The sequence below is a fragment of the Lutjanus erythropterus genome, chromosome 2 (assembly GCF_056507025.1).
Source record: "Lutjanus erythropterus isolate fLutEry1 chromosome 2, fLutEry1.hap2, whole genome shotgun sequence".
In the NCBI taxonomy this organism is placed as follows: domain Eukaryota; kingdom Metazoa; phylum Chordata; class Actinopteri; order Lutjaniformes; family Lutjanidae; genus Lutjanus; species Lutjanus erythropterus.
Genome location: NC_139318.1, coordinates 4,931,043 through 4,949,890, shown reverse-complemented (window position 1 = coordinate 4,949,890; position 18,848 = coordinate 4,931,043). Strand labels below are relative to the sequence as shown.

The 18,848-nt window shown below is 41.2% G+C and overlaps 1 protein-coding gene across 1 annotated transcript; it reads right to left on the bottom strand.

Annotated features, from left to right (window-relative positions):
- Window positions 1-294: 294 nt before the first annotated feature.
- LOC146331073 (Krueppel-like factor 15) lies at window positions 295-18,404 on the bottom strand. The gene is made up of 3 exons (XM_084726662.1): window positions 18,214-18,404; window positions 13,112-14,598; window positions 295-1,819 (listed from the first exon to the last, which is right to left on the bottom strand). The coding sequence occupies exons 2-3, from the start codon at window positions 14,356-14,358 to the stop codon at window positions 1,651-1,653; spliced, it is 1,416 nt and encodes a 471-aa protein (XP_084582788.1). The 5' UTR covers window positions 14,359-14,598; window positions 18,214-18,404; the 3' UTR covers window positions 295-1,650.
- Between the last annotated feature and the right edge of the window lie 444 nt (window positions 18,405-18,848).

Below are 18,848 nucleotides of genomic sequence, written 5' to 3'. Positions count from 1 at the left end.
TCACTACTGGACTGGACTGGACTCCTATTACTGGACCTAAAGTGTGAGGTCGTACAAAGTGTGTGTTTATTAAGGTTAATTAATCCTTTATTATGCACTTATCAACAGTTAACTATGCATTTTGCATGCACTTTATCTAATGTTTGAAAAATGCTTATTCACGTTAATTAATCCTTTATTATGCACTTATTAACAATTACCCATCTTTTTAAAATTATTACTATTTTCATACTTTTTTCCTTTGCTAAGATCTGCTAATAAATGCATAATAAAGGATGTAGAAATAATAGTAGTAATAGTAATAAAGCAACAACAAAAGCTTTGTAAAAGTTTACAAATGACATAAGAGGTAAGTTATTTGTACTCAATAAATGTGTTTGTAATGCTATTATAAGGCTATAATATACAATTATAAGAAGTTAAAAGGCTTTTATTAATATTCTTCAGTAGTCTATATACTGTTCACAAGTTTCTTATAAGCGTTTATAAATGTCTCATCTAACAATAAGCATGTCATTATAGTATTATTACCACTTATATAGTTTTATTAACATATATTAATGTAATAAGCATCTTATAAGGGCCTTATTACCTATTAACTAATGCTTCTTACAAGCACCTTAATATAAAGTGCTACCAAATATGGATCACTGAAAAGCTTTGTTTCCCAAACCATTTGGCTCTCCAGTAAGGATTTTGTGGTTCAGTAAGGCCAGAGAAGCGAGACAAAAAGACCAGCAAATAGGTACACATGACTTAGCTTAATAACACAATAAACGAAGATCATTAAACACACATCAGAAGGCCAATTTAACAATCACTGTGCGCTTAACCTCTTAGTTGTGTTTCACTTTTTTTTGCATTTCTCATGTCATCTTCCTCCTTGTGTATCAGCAGGTTCACAAAGTTGCTGTAAAATGTGAGCGGACTCCCCGTAGCTTATCGTGAGATTTCCCTTACTTTGTTATGCAATCAGTAGTTCATGTCCACATATTATAACCGTTATCTCCCTGTGCATCAATGCAAAGTTGAATAATAAACCGTACTGTCGATGAACTGTGGTGCAAGGCATGAAAACTAGGACAAAGCTATCAGAGCAACCTCACAGCAGAAACCTCTGTGGACCCCAGGAAGAGTAACTACCACTCTGGTAGTAGCTAATGAGGATCCCCAAAGAACCTCAATCTGACTTCCTGTACATTGCATAAGATGAGGAATGTCCAAGACATTGGCAGCTTTCAGGAAGATAGAAGGCAGTTGTTTTTATCCAGGTAAAATGGACATAAAAGGCTATTACCAAAGCTATCACATAATCCAGACTGAATGAAAATAAGCTTATCTTATCTTCTGCTGAGGCAGGCGATAAGGACAGAACAAACATAAGGAGTACAACATACCAAAGCACCAACAGCAACAACAACCTTTTTAGCTGATAACAGGATGGTAACCGCGTTGGTTTACTTTTGTATAATAAATTAGAACAATCACAGACTGCTGAACAAAAAGCAAGGCGTGCCTCCAACCACACACTCAAATTGACTTGATGAAGGCGCAAACATTTGCGCACACACCCGTACATCCACGCCCACATCTTGCTCCCTTGGCCTATGTCTCAGCATTCCCAGTGCTCCCAGTGATCTGAGCGGGGCGTCAGTTTGCTGAGCGAACTGTCCGGCTGCTTCGTGGAAAACGGTGGACTTTGATGTGTTTTGAGAGGTGGTCACTGCGGGCAAACTTCTTCTCGCACACCGGACACTGGTAGGGTTTCACGCCCGAGTGGGACCGCCGGTGCCGAGACAGCTCGTCTGACCGGGAAAACCTGAAAGGACAAAGAGCAGGAGGTGTTTCATATTCAGCAAACAGAGTCAGAGGTGAGGACTCGAGTCACATGATTTAGACTTGAGTCAGGAATCTGATGATCTTAGACTGGACTGAATGAATGAATGAATGACTTGACTTTTATAGCAATGACTCATGACTTCCCTTGGACTTTTGACTTGGACTGACTTAATACCCTTCCAAAACTCTAAGTTACATGACTTGATTCCAGTCATGTGACTTGGACCTAGGACTCGACATTATAAAAGACTGACTTGACTTTAACAGCAGTGACTTCAATTTTTAAAAAATTCAAATAAAAATAAAAAAAATAAAAAAAACAGCAGTGATTTCCCTTGAACTTAAGCCTTTTGACTTGGAATGACTTCATATGTTTCATTAGTGTGCAGCTTTTATTTTTCCTGACAACTGATATACTTCTAAAAGGGACAGTTCACCCCATATGAGTCACATGACTTTGACTTGAGTTAGGAATCTGAATGACTGATTTGACTGATGACCTTCAACTCAACTTGGTAAAAAACTGATTTGACTTGCTAAAATCCAAAGATTAAAAATAACGTCATTAAGGTGTGCAGTGGCTTAGCTTTTATTTTTCCTGACAACGGATATACTTTTAAAGAGGCAGTTCATCCCGAGAGTCACATGATTTGGATTTGAGTCACATGACATTGTACTTGAGCCAGAAATCTGATGACCTTAGACTCAACTTGATAAAAGACTTTAACATCAATGACTCATGACTTCACTTGGACCGAAGCATTTTGACCTGGAATGATATCTTTCCAACACCCAAAGATTAGAAATTATGTCACTGTCATTTCCTGAAAATGGATTTTCTTTCAAAGGAACAGTTCACCGCTTATCTAACTAGATTCTTTTGGTGTGAGTTGTTGAGTTTTGGAGATATCAGTTGTAGAGATGTCTGCCTTTTAAAAACCCAAGAGTAATATATCTTTCCATAAATCATGGCCCAGTTCCTCAAGATAAAAATTGTTCTACCATAATATACCTGCCACTGTATTACCTTGCTGGCTAGCTCATTGGTATTAGTTACAGCTCACTGGGAGATCACCATTAATGTTTACATCTCATCTCTGTCAATGCAACCAGTGAAAACACATGGCCACCCACCATAGGCTGCTTGTACTCGAAGATTCTGTCTGTTAAGAATCGGCAAGTGCTTGTTCATGGTGGTCTCTGTAAATAATATAAAGAATACAGTCTAGACCTGTATATGGCAAATACCCTGAGATAATTTCTATAAAGACTGACTTGGCACTAAATTTGGTCAGGGGCACATGATGACTTGTTTAACACTGTGGGACTTGACACTTCACAGCCAAGTCCCACCTCTACAGAAAATGAATAAGAGAAGAATAGTCCAAATTTAGCAGTCCGTCTCACGTGTGTTTGGTTTGGCAAAGACGATCGCACTCCACATGTATCAAACTAGTTGCACAAAACAACCAGAAACACCTCTGTTCATGAGAAAACGTTTGTCTCCTCTGACCAAACAATGACAATAGATCTGTCAAAACCATTTCTTTAGAGGAAACATGTGTTCAAAAGTTATTTCACAGCTTCAAACTTGCCAAGTGCTTTTATGATGCAATCGAAAAAAGGGACACAAACCTTGATCTTTCCACCACCCTTGCACTATTATTTTACTCCGTGTTTTTCCTAACATGCACCACTACCGAGGCCAGAAATTTTCCCACCAAGCTCCTTGGCGTAATTATCCATCGTGAGCAAGAATGCCTCACATGTTGATGCTAGAGCTCAGTTGCCTGTAACTCATTTGGACAAGCAAAGCATTGCAATGGGGTTAGCATGTGAGCCATACACTACTTGGCTGGAGCCAAAAAGATGACAGCTCCGGGGCTTCTTCCCAGCAACCCGGTTCTCTGAAACTGACTGTCCCCAGCCAGCCTCTGCATTCCAGATGTTGCTCTGCTGACCTGACAAGATGATGAATCGATATAATTGCACCCTGTAATTAAGCAGCAACACATAAAGAGCTGCAGTAAAACCCACTGGACTTTCCGTCACATGAAGATACAACAAACTTACAGCAAAGAGCTATAAGTAATGCTGCTGTGCTGATAGACATGATTAAGTTACATGCAGCATCTGACAGCAGTTTGTTCAGGGAGACACTGCCAATAAAACTATTCCATCACCTCCCAAAACACCTACCACAGGCTTGATTGTAAAAAACTGAAACAAGCTAATCAAATCTATACAATGACTTGGGTGGATGCAGTGATGGACTGGAGGGGCAGGAGTGAAAAAAAAACTGGGCACCAGCTATATGCAATGGGGCAACAGCGCATTGAAAGTCATGATGCACTTTATTGCATTTTTTCTACGGGAAGGACACTTTAGAGGGCAGTTTATTATGGTTTGTCCACTGGAAGGGCACTGTAAAAGCCTCTTTCTAGCCACTCCAAGGTCACTTTATCATGTGTGTCCTACTGAGAGGACACCCTAGGGTGCACTTTATCATGGTTTGTCCACTCAAAGGCCACTCTAGAGCACTCTTTATCATAGTTTGTCCAAAGAAAGGGCACTCTAGAAGGCACTTTACCATGTTTTGTCTACTGGAAGTGCACCCCAGCAGGTACTTTATGATGTTTAATCTACCTTAGGAACATCCAAGAGGGCACTTTTGCTATGATATTTTGAACACTGGGACAGTGGGGGTGGGAGTGGGGGAGGTGGTTGCCCTATGCCCCCTCCTTGAATCCACCAGTGGGTAGATGGATCAGTTATTCGACAGAGGTTTTGACTTTGCATGCTCAGGATATATTTACTGTAATGTGGAGCAGGCAGTCACAATCATCATTGCGGGATGGATGTGGGATGAAATTTCAGACGTGCAAGGCTAATGGCTCCAACAAATGTTTCATATAATGCACTGTTTCCCAGTAGACTGCGCACATACACATCTGATCCACAAACAGTTTAGTTTGTAGAGATGGTCTCAATGTGTAAACAGTAACACTATCACTGTCATACTGAAGTCTGACGTTCCACCATCTGGTTTGGATTTGCTGCTATGTGAAATGACAAAGTGTAAGAGAAACAGACAGCTGCACTTTTCCCCCCCCTGGTTCCTGAGAATTTTCAGCTTCGGGTGAACGCTGCACTTGTCACTTTCACTTTTCCCATAGTTATCCAGTCTCAGTAGAGGAGGGGAATTCTTGAGAATTGGGGCAAACAAAACTTAAAAAATGATTAATACTAACACTAATAATTTTTTGGTGAAAATGTATTCTTTTAAGATGTGTATATATACGAAATATATGTAATACATATATGAAATATATGCCATGTTTTGGTTTGCCTAATTCTTTGAAAATCCTAAACTTCCTCTGTTCCAGAAAACACCCTTGTCCCACACAAGAATTCATATAATTTAAAAATGTCTTTAAAGATGTGCTATTATAATAATCTTTGTTTTAATTTTTTGTAAAAATCTTGGGCAATTAAAGTTGTATCCCAGATTTTTGGCAACTTAATCAGGCATAAGAAGGGTAAGTTATACCCTAAGGACCCCTGTTTCACTTCCTGATTTAAAAAAGGCAGGAATACTGCTCAAGCACTGGTGAACTTTATATTTTCTGACAAATTCATTGAGTAATATTGCTATTAGATGTGTCTCAACCATAACACGTCAACTTTGTAGTCCTAAATAAAAGCTAAATAAGAATTCTGGTTTTAAAATGTGTATTTTGATTAGCATAAAGAGAACTCTGAGACACTTTAAAAAACAAAGTAAGTGTAAAACATCAACTCCATCAGATTTTCCATTTCATGGAGTTGATGTCTGCATTTAATAAAAACGTAATGGAGGTTGGTCCGTTACAAGGTTTAATAGTCACGTGTCTGATCTTTTAAAATATATTTTCCAGCATAATTGAAGAGTAAATATCAAAAGCCCCTAAAAATCTGGCTTTGTCCCAGTCCTCAAGAATAAGTGACACACATACTGGGCATACAAACGATGCTACTCGCTGGGATGTTTCCTTGCCCTCAAAATCTCAGGAACCCACACAGACTGGCAGGTCTCCCTACATGCATCAGCCTTCCTCCCAGTCAACTGTGTGCATCCAAATCTGATGTACAAACTCATTCTGTAAACAGTAACACCATCACTGCCACCCTCAAGTCTGACGTTCCACTATATGGTTCGGATCTGTTGTTTTGTGAAATGACAAAGTATTGGAGAAACGGAGGATTTATAATCTTTTTATCCACTTTTAGTGCCAACTGAATCAATCTGAAGCAGTTTTCTTTCTTTCTTTTAAATGGATTTGTTTTCATTTCCTGTCAGCTGAAAGCGTTTTTATTTATATAGTTCAAGTAAATCCAGAATAAGTGGATTTACATTTCTTCAGATTAAAAAAACATGCAAAAAAAGGCTCCACTGCAGACTGCCTTTCAACAGAAAACAGTGTAGGACTGGGCTGGCACATCTGTCAAAGCAGGCAGGAATGAAAAGCAGCCGATCCTGTGCAGCCCTCTTTTTCCGACCTTGACAGAGAGGGGTGGACTGCATCCTGTACAAGTGTATGGAGGTTTCTCTTTTCCAGTTAAGCATTCCCCTCGTGTGTGGGCACATTACTCTAAGAAACCCCCCCAGGGAGTCCCCAGCTTCGTTCCTCCAACAGTCTGCTTGAAAGAGCTGGGTAACACAGCTGATATCATGCTCTCTATGAAGCAAAAATATATACCAGACATCAACTGTACTGGACAGTCTGAATATTTAGGCATTTTTAAATCTGTAATCGATGTAAAATTCTCAGTGAATGGTTGGAATCCATGCTAACACTTTAGCACAAACTACAGCTAACCATTGTAGGCTATTTAACTAATCAGTTTATATGCCAGATTGAAACAACATATGACACGATTGTGTTCAACTAGCAGAGACTAGCTTCTCTGTTCTCATGGGATTAACATGACTGTTTAAGCTCGATGTGCTCTAAAGCTCTAAATTGACTCCTACAGGACGTAACAAAGTAACTACCATAAGTAAGACCTCTCTGAATTGCCTTTTTTGTACTGTGTTGTACAGCATGTGCCACACAGGAAGACTGACAAACTTTCGGTAACTTAAGATAAACCACAGACCTTGCTGTGAGCAGTTTCATGTAGGAACTATTTTCTTTCTACCGAACTACACCTGCCAACCATATCACCGCACAAAAGGAAGTGGGTGTCTACTCATGGAGGAGAGGCTCCTGTTCATGGACAAATTAATGCCATCCAAACTTCTCCAAGCATCTTTCTTTGGGTTCCACTACAAAGAATTTGAAAAGTAAAAATCCCTCTATGGAAGAAGACTAAATGACTGCTTACTAAACCATGCCCCCCTCAAAAAAAATGTCCCTGTATTAGCTGTGCACAAGGCTGGATAACCAACTGGGAAATGGTTAACTGCCTTAGGGCCCCAGACCCTCAGGAGCCCCTCAGGCTTCAGGTTCACTGCATTTCATTTGGCTTTTGGTGTTTTGTAGAGGAGCCCTGTGCCAAAACGTAGGTCTAGGATAGGTTGAGGCAGATGGCTTCCCACCCTGAGCCTGGTTCTGCTCTACGTTTGCTCTAAGTTCTACCCAGCAGCTAATTCTTGCCTTGCCTTTGCTCTAAATTCAGTCATGTTTGTGCTAATTTGATCATAATTTCTTTTTAACACGAATTAATCTTCATGCTGTATAACACAAACAAACACAAAATGGTTACTGTGGATGGATGATGTTAGTGTCTTAGTAGCATCTGATATAGCATTTAGTGTCAGCATGGAGCACTGGAGGCACTGATCTACAGGACTGGAGACATGAGGATGGCTTTAGTGTCTATGTTCTCTTAATATTATGAGCTAAGCTGAAAACAATCTAGTAAAAATCTAAAAATTTGGCAGACCGATCTCCCCGGAAGAGACTTTGCACTGTAAAAAGCTACGTTGTGATACATTTGAATGTACAGTAGCACACTGAGTGCATCGTTCCATCGAGCTGTTCCCTCCCTGTTCCTCTCAGTCCATGAGGAACCTTGACTGATCCCTCTCTTCCCTTTCATGCAGCGTGGCAGCCTGGACGTTCCTAGCCCACAGTCATGGTAACTATTCAACACTTTGTCTTTGTTCGCTCCACTTCCTCACTGCTTCTCCCTTCAAATGATTGTGTGCAAAACTGAAACAGGCCTTTTTCTCCCCCTCTATCTGCCTCTCTGCCGCCTCGCCCCCCACCCCCCCCACCCCGAGCCACCACCAGCACCAGCACTTTTTCTCCTGTCTTTTCTATTTTAAATCTCAGTTACTCTCCGCTCCTCACTCCATTCCTTTCCTTCTTTCACATTTTGCCCAACTTTTCTTTTCCTTCAGTCGGCCCCCTCATTTACCCCATCACATACAGTGGGTTACACACATGCACACACACACTGGTTCTCACACACACACTTCCATCCAAACTACATCCTGCCTTTTGTGTACAGACAAGAGTCCTTTGTTAGTTGGAACACACAGCCTGGATTACTACTGCACAAATTTCTGCAGCTCCCCTCATATATTAGGACAGGCACAGCTTTACAAGTACAGTACATGACTGGTGGCCCGTTGCCAGGTTGGCACTATAGTCTAACGGACCAAACAAAGCTTTTAAGGGATATTATTGATCCCTCGGTACCTGAACGTTTAAAAGAGGGGGCTCCTACAAGACTGATGTCTGCAAGCTGTGGCAGGTAGAAGCCAAATTACATAACAGCTGGCTGGTTGGGATAAAGTTTGCCTAACGTGTTCAAGCACATTTAAATGTAAGCATACCATATGATGAGTGCATACATGCAAGACACATGAAAAACACACACAACATGTCAGTATTTGCCACTGAGTGGCAAGTCCTGGTACAGAATGTCTGCCGAGTATTCAGATCAGTGGGGACCCAGTAGTCTAGTCTATTTATCCATCCAGATTTTTTTTGGTTTGAGTTGCAGTTTTGGAGAAACCAGCCATACAGATGTCTGCCTTCTCTTCAGTATACTGAGGCTAAATTGCACTAGTCCTGTTGAGTACAAAGCACTAAAAAAGGCATTTGAAAAATTCCAAACCAGCATCTCTTTCCAGAAATGATGACCCAGTTACTCAAGATAATCTGCAGACCTTGTTGTGAGCAGTTTCATGTAGGAACTACTTTCTTTCTGCAGTAGAATCTACCAGAATTACTTTCTCACTACTAGAAATTATACTGGAGAGAAGGCAAACGTCTCTAAGACTGATATCTCCAAAACACTGCAACTCACACCAAAAAAATCTAGCTGAATTATTTGCATTACAGGCCAGGGGGAGAATATGTACTTTGGATTTTGCGGTGAACTGTCCCTTTAAGTAATGGTTTACACAAAGGCTAACTCAACATTCATTTAATTTAACTTCAGTGTTTCCCATAGGTTAACTGCTTTGGGAGGGTGGATGGGTTTTGGCCACAGCAACTGATGCAATATACAAGACGGGCGTCTTTGAAAGCTAGCTGACTATCTGGCTAGCTTTGACTTGACTAGTTTGGGGTTGACATCTGTCCATCTTTGGTTTTAGATGGATTCCATTAATAAATCACTTGTTGAGAAGTTTTCTTTGCTACTTACAGCAATGTAACAAGTTGTTGCTGTCTCTCCTCTGCTCCGCTCAGTGTGTGCAGAGCAGAGGAGAGAAAGGAGGAGGAAAGAAAGCGCAACAGTAAATGACAGCAAAATGCAATAAAGACTGTCACACTGAGCTGAAATGAAACAAGTGCATACATTTTAAGTAAAGAAAAGTAAGATTTTTTTTATTTTGGGGGGGGGGCAATGGTAGGGGAAACACTGACCTTTATAAAGTGCAATCAGATAACAAGCATTAACTTGAAGTGTCTTTTTCCTTAAAATTAAATTCCAATTCCAAAGTTTTCTTCTACTGAGAAATCATGTTTTTGCATCAGTGTGCAATAGCAAATGACTAAATGCTACAATACCCATGAGCCTCAGCTGATGTTGCTATGGAGAAAAGGGCTAGTCAGAGACCCAAATCATAGCTGTACCAAATTCTAAACATGTTATCAATATTGAGTCCGACAGCAGATGCAACAGTTATAAAGTAAAAGTGTCTGTTGTACAAACTGAACTCTGCTGGAAGGGCAGTTGTAAAAAGCCCCAGCATCAGGTGCAGGCAGACATAAAAGTGAGTATACTTTTGTGAAATACATTACCATGAGCACATTAGCTGGTGCTAATTTATCTAAATAAAGTCTAACTTGACAAGAAGCTAACATTACAGCCAGTGTGTGCTTAACGTCAGCGTTACTTTAGAACTTGTCTGTGGACGTCAGGTACAGTTGTCGTGGTCAGTGTGGGGGATGTTTGATAGACCTGAAACTCCAAACTACATAATGAGCTAACCTTCTAAGCATTCATTTTGTTCAAAGTAAGACCTAAAGATCTAATGTTAAAGATCAAAGTAAGCGTTCTACAGACAAATATCTTTTCTTGTAAAATGTCAGCTGTAATTGGTAACCAGGTCTTCTAACCCTGGGAAAATTTCCTCAGCATGGCATCGCCCTCATGTTTGTGAATTAAAATGAAATAAGATTTCATTCTAAATGTATTTTGTATACTCTGTGGGTCTCATGGTGTTGCAGCAGTTTACTTTATGTCCTGGGTTAATGTCCCCTTTAGACATTCTGTCTCTGATCTATTAGTACTGAACTAGAATCAATTCAGTCTTAAGTATTATTTTGGTATCAAGTATCATGATATTAAACTGGGTACTGCTATCAAAATTTTGATATGACAACACTTGATTCATCTGTTTGGCACAACTACTGCAGCTAAAGAGAACATGGCTGAGGAAGAGAACGCTGCACTCATTTTACCAGTTTGAGTCAGTCTCACTGGCTGACCTGACGTCCTCAGGAAAACAGCCAGCTCAACTCTGGCAACTCTGAGCTTGAGTCACACTCCATCACACACACATAAACACACACTTTCAAACTGATGAATGTAAAAAGACGCTTTACTTTAATGTGCAGAGGAATTGCTTCACTGATGAAGACATCCAAGTTCTCTCTCTGCCTTTCTCCATTACACACAGCAGGTTCCAAATTAGATCTCGCTGCTTTAGCATACACAAATACACACACACACACACACACACACACACACACACACTCATACTGGCCCAGCAACTGCACAGCTGTCGAGTCTCAACAGGAGGTGCCCATGTTGTGCCCATGTGACTGCAGCCCACATGCTCCGTCCCAGATTTAGTTTACATCTGCAAAAAAAAGACACCCCAGCTATTCTTGCTCATCCCAGATATCTCACTGCCTGACACTGCGTGTGATTGTGCAAGCCAACCCATCTATATTGCCAGCGCCTCACATCATCCCAATTAACACTTGGGAGGCTGCATGACAGCCATTAAGAGCTCTTCAGCTGTAGGGCTTAGTGAAAAGAAAACAGTATGATTGTTTTTCCTCTGCCTTTCTATTATGGATAGCTGAATAACTGTGAGGACCACGTCTCTCTGCTGAAGCATATTGCTGACATTCCACAAACAGAAAGCCAGTAAAGCTTTGCTTCCATGGTAATGAACCCTATTACCAATAATGACATTCATGTTGCAGAGCTGCTGCTTTTCTCATTTTCAGTTGCTCTGGGCTTTGGGAGGGTGTGGGGGGTCCGGCTCTCAAGACCCTCCCTCGCCAGTGCTAATAGATGACCCTTAAAGTGACAGGTCAGTTCAAGTGTCAGTTAAAATCTGCACCACACTTGGTTCCATTGAGCAATGTGACACCATGCACGGCGCATAGACATGCCCCACTGACATATAATTACTGCTGCTTCCAGCCAACAGGCCACGCTAACAAATGAGGGTTAAGCCCTTTTAAATCATGCAGACGAACGCTGGAGTCTGCTGTTATTGCTCAGTCTAGCGAATAAACAAACCTTTAAACAGGCTTTATATAACCAGTCATAAACATGAGCCAATCACTGAGTCTAATCTGCTAAGATAACAAACACATAAACGTAAAAACCTGTATTCTTCAGTTATGGACATTTTGAATGGGCAGAGATCATTCTGTCTGTGACCCGGAAACTAAAATCACAGTCATATATAGTCGTTACATCACTGTAGAACATTGTATGCTTTGTTTGGTGCTGGATGTTGGTGCTAGTTCTAGTTCAAAACCTATCTATGATCTTTCATTAAAAAAATGCCTCTAAAACATTAAAATCACATGCATGATTGACATTGCACCTCCTATGAGCTTCAATACAACGGGTACAAAAGTCTGGAGCACAGAATGTTCTGTAGTGATGTAATGACCCATCTTCTTCTTTAGTTTTCTTGGTCTGAGGTGAGTGTTTGATGCTGTGAGCTAGTGGCCTGCAATGTTTAAAGAGATAAACTTGAACTTTTCATGTGGATGTCAGTGTTGTCAGTTGAAACAATAAATTCCTCAGTGTTGTGCTGTATTGACCAAGAAAGCCGAGTTCTTCTGCAAACGGATCCATGTTGGCAGTACCTACATGTATCAGCATACATCGCAAAACAAGCTTCCAGCACCCGTGATCATGTGACCTTGTATCACAACCCTAGACTGGGTACCAAACTCTTACTTTCATACTTTTAAGGGTTACTGACAGAATTTCGTTGGTGCTACCAAGTACGAGTTCTCGTTAAATCAGTCGGTGCCAAATTTCGATACCTGGGAGTGCATGTGGGTGAGACTATCTCAGAGTACAGAGTGACAGGCTGCAGGTTGTAGGGGATAGCTCTGAGATGAGAGAAGGAGGGATTCTATTTTGTGTGGTATATAAAATACCAAATACTAAAAAGTTGAAATGGAGACATTTGGAAGTTTTTGACAATTTAAATTACATTTTTCTTAATGCAAAGAAAGTAAAGTACTGAAAAAAGGCACTTTTGGGTACTGGTAGGTAGTGGTATTGACACTCATCTAACACGCCCCCTGACTACCCAGAGGAGGAGACTAGAAATCTAAGCTGAAATAGCCTGCAGTTCTTCATGCAACATCAGTGTGTCATCATTGGATGCAGGATGAACAGCAGTAGAACTCAGCTTTCTTGGTCAATAAAGCAGCACTGAGAAATGTATTCCTTTAATTGACTATATTATGCCATCAACCCTGACTGGACATCCACAAGAAGAAGTGCCCGACCTTCCCTTTAAATGTCTGGTGAAATACATTGATTTAATCAGTCCAGTACACACCTCCATCCGCAGCCCTGCCAGTTACAAGCGAAAGGCTTCTCCCCCGTGTGTCTCCTCAGGTGGGCCTTCAGGTGGCTGCTCTTGGTGTACATCTTGGTGCAGCCAGGAAAAGTGCATTTGTGCATTTTGATAAGATCCGCCACCGGGTTCTTCTGGAACTTTTGGCCTCCAACAAGAATCCCTGATCCCTGGGTGGCTGTGCCATCCCCGAGCCCCAGAGGCTTGGCTGCAATGGGGACAGGCGCAATGCGAACAAACTTGGAGGAGACATTAAGGCTTGGGGAGGGCAGGATGTGGGGCACCAGGGCAAAGGTCTGACCTTGGATGTTTACCAGCAGCTGCGCAATTTTGATGTCTGAGGCTGGGGCGGGCTGTGGGGGCTGGGCTACTGGGGTTAGAGGTGCTACTGTGGGCTCCTGCTTGATCTGAAGGGGCTGGATCTGTAGGATGACCGGCATCCCACTGCCACTTGTGCTGTTGTCCTCTGATGAAGGTTTGCTGCCTGAGGCCTTCTTGGCTCCTGTGCTGGATTCATGTGTGGAGTTAACTGCAGTTTTGGTCTCAGTGGAGGCAGCAGGGGCCAGGCCAGCAGTGTTGGCAGTGGGGACAGTTTGGTCTGAATACTTGGCCTCTGGCTCCAGTTTAGGCTCAGGGGACGCCTCCCTGCACCACTCCAGGCCAACTTCTAGACCGAAAGCTTCCTCCAGTCCTACTCCCAACCCCGGGCAACTTTCTCTGACCTCCTGCTTCATTGTTACCACCTCCATATTCTCCTCCAAGAACTCTTCAATCTCCTCCAGCGTGGGCTGGAAAGACCCTCCGAGCTGCTCCTCAGTCTCCACATTGGACCAGGGAAGGAAGTGAAAATTTTCCTCCTTTACAGGCTCACGTTTGGGGGGCTCATCTCTCCGTGAGTCCCAGAGAAAGGTTGATAATGGTATAGGTGCCACAGATCCTGCAGGCACACCGTTGGCCCCTCCTAAAGAGGCCTGGGACAGCAGGTGATCCAGAATGCTGTCCTGGCTCTCAGCGCTAGAATTGCTGCCGTAGCTGGAGCTGAGCACCTGGGAGTCTGGGCTGGAACACGAGCGAGGGCTGGATGACTCGCTCAGGTCGTCCTCTGAAAACGGCGAAGGCATCACCTGATAGGAGCCCAGGTCTGTCACCATGTCCGACAGCCGATAGGCCTGTGGAGAGCCACCGTAAGGAAGAAAAGTCCCCTCGCTAACTGGGGAGTTATCCACCATCCCTGGACAGTGCCAAACCGCTGTCTCTGGTTGGATTCAGAGTCTGTGTTTAGGATGATTTGTAAGAGAAGTATTCCGTGTGTTGCTGGGAAAGTTAGGCCAAACACACCAAGGTCACAAGGACACACTTCCCACTCTAATGAGATAGTGGAACACCTGGTGTGCTCTCTCAGGGTGGAAAAAGTCAGCGTCGGGGAAACACTCGTGCAATCCAAGGTCTCCAGCCAGGATACAATATGTCTAAACAGAAATAAACAAAGACAGCGTGTTAATCTTAATCCCACATGTGCCTACTGCTCAAATTCAAAAGAACAGTCTGACTTTATAGTAAGAGTATTAGGTGATTATACATATCTACTGAAGAATGTATATGGTTCCATATCCTCTGATCCATCTGTCAGCCTGTATAAGAGTCTAGTCACAGTCAGTGTATGCAAATTCTTAAGTGCTGCAGCAGCATTTTAGACGTGCAAGTTGATAGTTGAATGGGGCTGTCATTTGAAAGCAGTGACACAGCACAGTGAAAAAACAACTTTATGATATAACACAAGGATACTGCGTCACTGTGGAATGTATTTATTGTTTTAAACAGTGTATCCACTGCACTGGTTCCCAGCACTTTTTTCACTTTCCTTACACTCAATGCCTCCCTGTGACCCCTTGTCTCAGATGTCAGTTACAGTTACAACAAACAGTGATGTTTCCCCTTCAAAATGAGTCTTTTCAGTCATTTTTTGTAGTCCTGAAAACTTTTCTTTGAAGCCTGTCTATATCGCATTATAAACATACAAATAATGTGTTTTAATCTGCATATTGCACTGTATAATTATAGTTGTAAACACTCATAAATATTTGCAATATTTTATAACATAATTAACATAATACATAATTACTAGTCACAGATGTTTTCTTTGCAAGGATGATATTTTTCTCATAGTTGTAATACATTAATGCATTAATTAGTCAATGTTATAGTGCATTATGATAGGATTATAAGCTGCTATAAGTCAATGGGTGTTTTATGTGACATAATGAAATTCCCTGATGAACTGCCCCTAATCCTGACTTTGGTATTTCTCATGGAAGGAAAAAAAAACATTGTTAAATCAAATAGGATATATAATTAGAAATTACATATACTCAATTAAGATTCTTATTAATCTTCTCTTTCCAATCAATCATTCTTTAAGGGTTATTGTTCATTCAGCATGCGTTATAATACACTATGAGCCTTGTAAAAAGAAAAAAAGTCACTTTGTGGCCAGAAACTATATTTGACCTTTTAAGTCACTATAAATTGCTTTATGATGTGTTATGATTATTGTAATTAAGCATGATGAATATTTATGAGTGCTTATAACTATATTTACACAGTGCTATAGGCAGATTATTATGCATTATAAGTGTTTGTAATGCATTATAGACATGGGCATCATAGAAATTGTTAAGTTTGATTGTGAAGTTTATTCTTGACCTTAAGGACAGTAGCTGATTAAAGGCCACAAGATGCAGCGGAAAGCTCCAAATTAAATCCAGTATGTAGACCTTGAGTTAAGAATACACAATTTTGTGTGATGTGTCCTCTGTTTTTTGTCCTGTTAATCTTCATCTCTTGTTCATAGTTTCCTCCTACTTGTTCATAGTTTCCTCCTGAAACACTTGGCTTGTATATAGACTTTTATTTATGGTGTCCAGTCTTTATTCTTTACCATTCTATACTTTTATTTGTTCAGTTTTGTTGTCCTTGTTTGTCGCTGTATGTCTTACTGCTGTATGAGTACATTGAGAACAATGAAAATCCAGAGTCAAATTCCTTTTATGTGTCGGCAAATAATACCAAGTCTGATTCCGTCTGATCACATGAGCCTCAGATTTATCCTGTAACAGATTAGGGGGGTCCTGAGTCCCACAGGTTAGGAGCTCTGCTGTACACTGGAGAGACTGTTGTATAAAAACACCACAACCATCAACATGGGGAGAAAAACAACCAGCAGAAATTCTACATTCAGTCAATCAGTCACAGTTGTTCATATTATTTTCTGATTTTACTACAAATAGAAATGCAACAATTATTTGATTAAGGGATTAGTAGTTTAAAAAACATTAATCAGCAACTCTTTTGAAAACTGATTAGCCGTTTATGTTTTTTCAAGCAAAAACTCTGAATATTTGATGGTTCCAGGTTCTCAAACACCAGAATTTTGCTGCTCCTTGATCATACGTGATGACATCACTCCGTGCACGAGGATACTGTGCTGGACATTTGTCACTGTTTTCTGATGTTTTATAGACCAAACGGTGAATCAAGATCATAATCAGAAATAGAAACACATTACACTACATTAGTGACTCATAGTCATTCTTTTTCCATCTATTGTTTTACTACAGGACTCGTCTAACCATTATTTTCATTGCTAAGTAATCTGTAGATCATGTTCTTAATTCATCGATTAGTTTAAATGTCATATTTTAATTTAAAATCATGTGCAATATTATTTTTTCATTATTATCATGTAAAATATTACATTTAATATCATGTACTATTTTTACATTCATTATCTGATGCAACATAACTTTTTATTACCTCTCAGTATCATACCAATATTACTTTTTGATGTAATTGCATTACTGCCTTTTCTATTTGAGCTTATTTTTGTTCTTACTTTATCTTACTGCTATTATAATTCTATTAAGACATGACTTTTTTCCTGAAAAATTACTCAAATCAATTCTCAAAATAGTTGGTGATTAATTTAATAGTTGAAAAAGAATCGATGAACTGATTAATCATTGTAGTTCTACTAGATGTTTTCACCCATCTCCTGTTATAACAGGGTTATCATTCAATAACCTTTGTATGGTGCCCTACTTAAGCATCAGTCTGTTTGACTTGTAGCTCAATAGGCTTCTAAAGTTGTGTTAAGTATGGCTCAAAAACAATGAGAGAACATGTAGTTTCTGCTCCACTTGATCACACTTGTTTTGATCATGTCCCACTATACACTTCATAAATAGGTTATTTTCCTGGAACAGAGAGCGTCGGTCATACTCACCCCCTCCTTCCCTTCCCTCCCCTATCCTCCCTCCCTTTCCAGGGGCCCCTGCATGGTCCGACTGACCGCGAGTAAACCCAACCAGGGAAAAAAAAAAAAAAACTGTCAACATTATTATCACAAACACCACATGGGGCAGCCGGGAGCAGCGTGCGCTCCTGCACTGCATGCGTAAATCACCTGGTCTGCTTGTTTACGTACAATTAAAGAGCAGTAAATCAGTCACAGCGCTGCCTTTGAAGTTAGGGGGACAGATTTCACACATCGGCCCTCAGACTGATCATTACATAACGCAAGCTGGTACGTTTTTGCTGTCTCGGACACATTTTGATTCATTTCACATGGTTTTTGGAGAGGAACGTTTGGATATAATATCCTATAATGTCACAGCAGGAGCCTCGTATTTGTAATTAAAAGTCTAATTGTCCTATTTTTACAAGTGAGTTACAATTATAGCCATTGCATGAGCAAAACCATCAGATTTTGCATGCAGCACGGATCAGAGAAGTTAGAAATCCCGTCAGACGCGCAGCTCCAAACCAAAACTCATTCAAAATTCATTCATTTTTTCACCTTCTATTGTTAAACTGGACCAGAGAGAAATCACAATCACAATATAACCTAGGAGTGCGTGCTGCGTTTTTCCGGCCGTCCCCACCGCGGTGCATAACACATGAGTAGGCGCGCGTCTCCGCTCTCAACGTAAACATGTTTTCGTCCTGCCTGCTGCAGCATATGGCACCGCGCACACACGCTGCACCCCTGAACGCACCACTTCACGAAATAAAAGCTCCAGTCTTACCTTGTTCACTCAAAGCAGATATAATCCCAGAGCAGAAGGCGCGGGATGGATGCTTTTATCCGTTGCGTATCGCCAGAGCGGGTTTTGCCCTTGAGACTCGCCATGCAGCGGCAGCAGCAGCCCTGTGTGCAGACTGGACTGACTGACTGAGCGCTGGCTGAGTTCTACTATATGGCCGTCACATGACTGCCTGTGTGTGTTCAGGGTTACTGTAGTGAGAAATAAGAGGCTGCCGCTGAAGGCTCGTCCCCGCTCTGCAGCCTCATTGGTCGGCTGCGGTGGGATGGAGGCGGGTCGTCTCCGAGCTGTCACTCACAGGTTCTGCTGCGTGGAACTACATGTGGAGGAACTCTGTGAAGGAGGGAAGAGCTGCAGCGTGTTATCATGATAAATAATAATCGCACGGGATGCAGGCTGGAAGTGGGTCAGGTGGATTCTGGGACGTAAAGGATAAATAACACTTGTCAGGTTTTCATAATGTTTAGGACCCACTTTGTAAAACATAGTAGCCTACAGAAGATCAGGATTCATTTGGTTTTAGACTGATCAGACTGATTTAAACAGCTGTTCAGAAGTTTCAGAGGTAGTTGAGTTTCAGTTTCATTGTTTTGCGCTGGTCAAAACACAAAGATATA

What these genes read in the sequence shown, in the direction of transcription:
- LOC146331073 (XM_084726662.1), bottom strand. Translation starts at nt 14,358, where the DNA reads ATGGTGGATAACTCCCCAGTTAGCGAGGGGACTTTTCTTCCTTACGGT. An exon ending in TGGCAGGGCTGCGGATGGAG is followed by an intron (nt 1,820 to 13,111) that starts GTGTGTACTGGA and finishes TTGTCCTTTCAG; the next exon opens with GTTTTCCCGGTCAGACGAGC.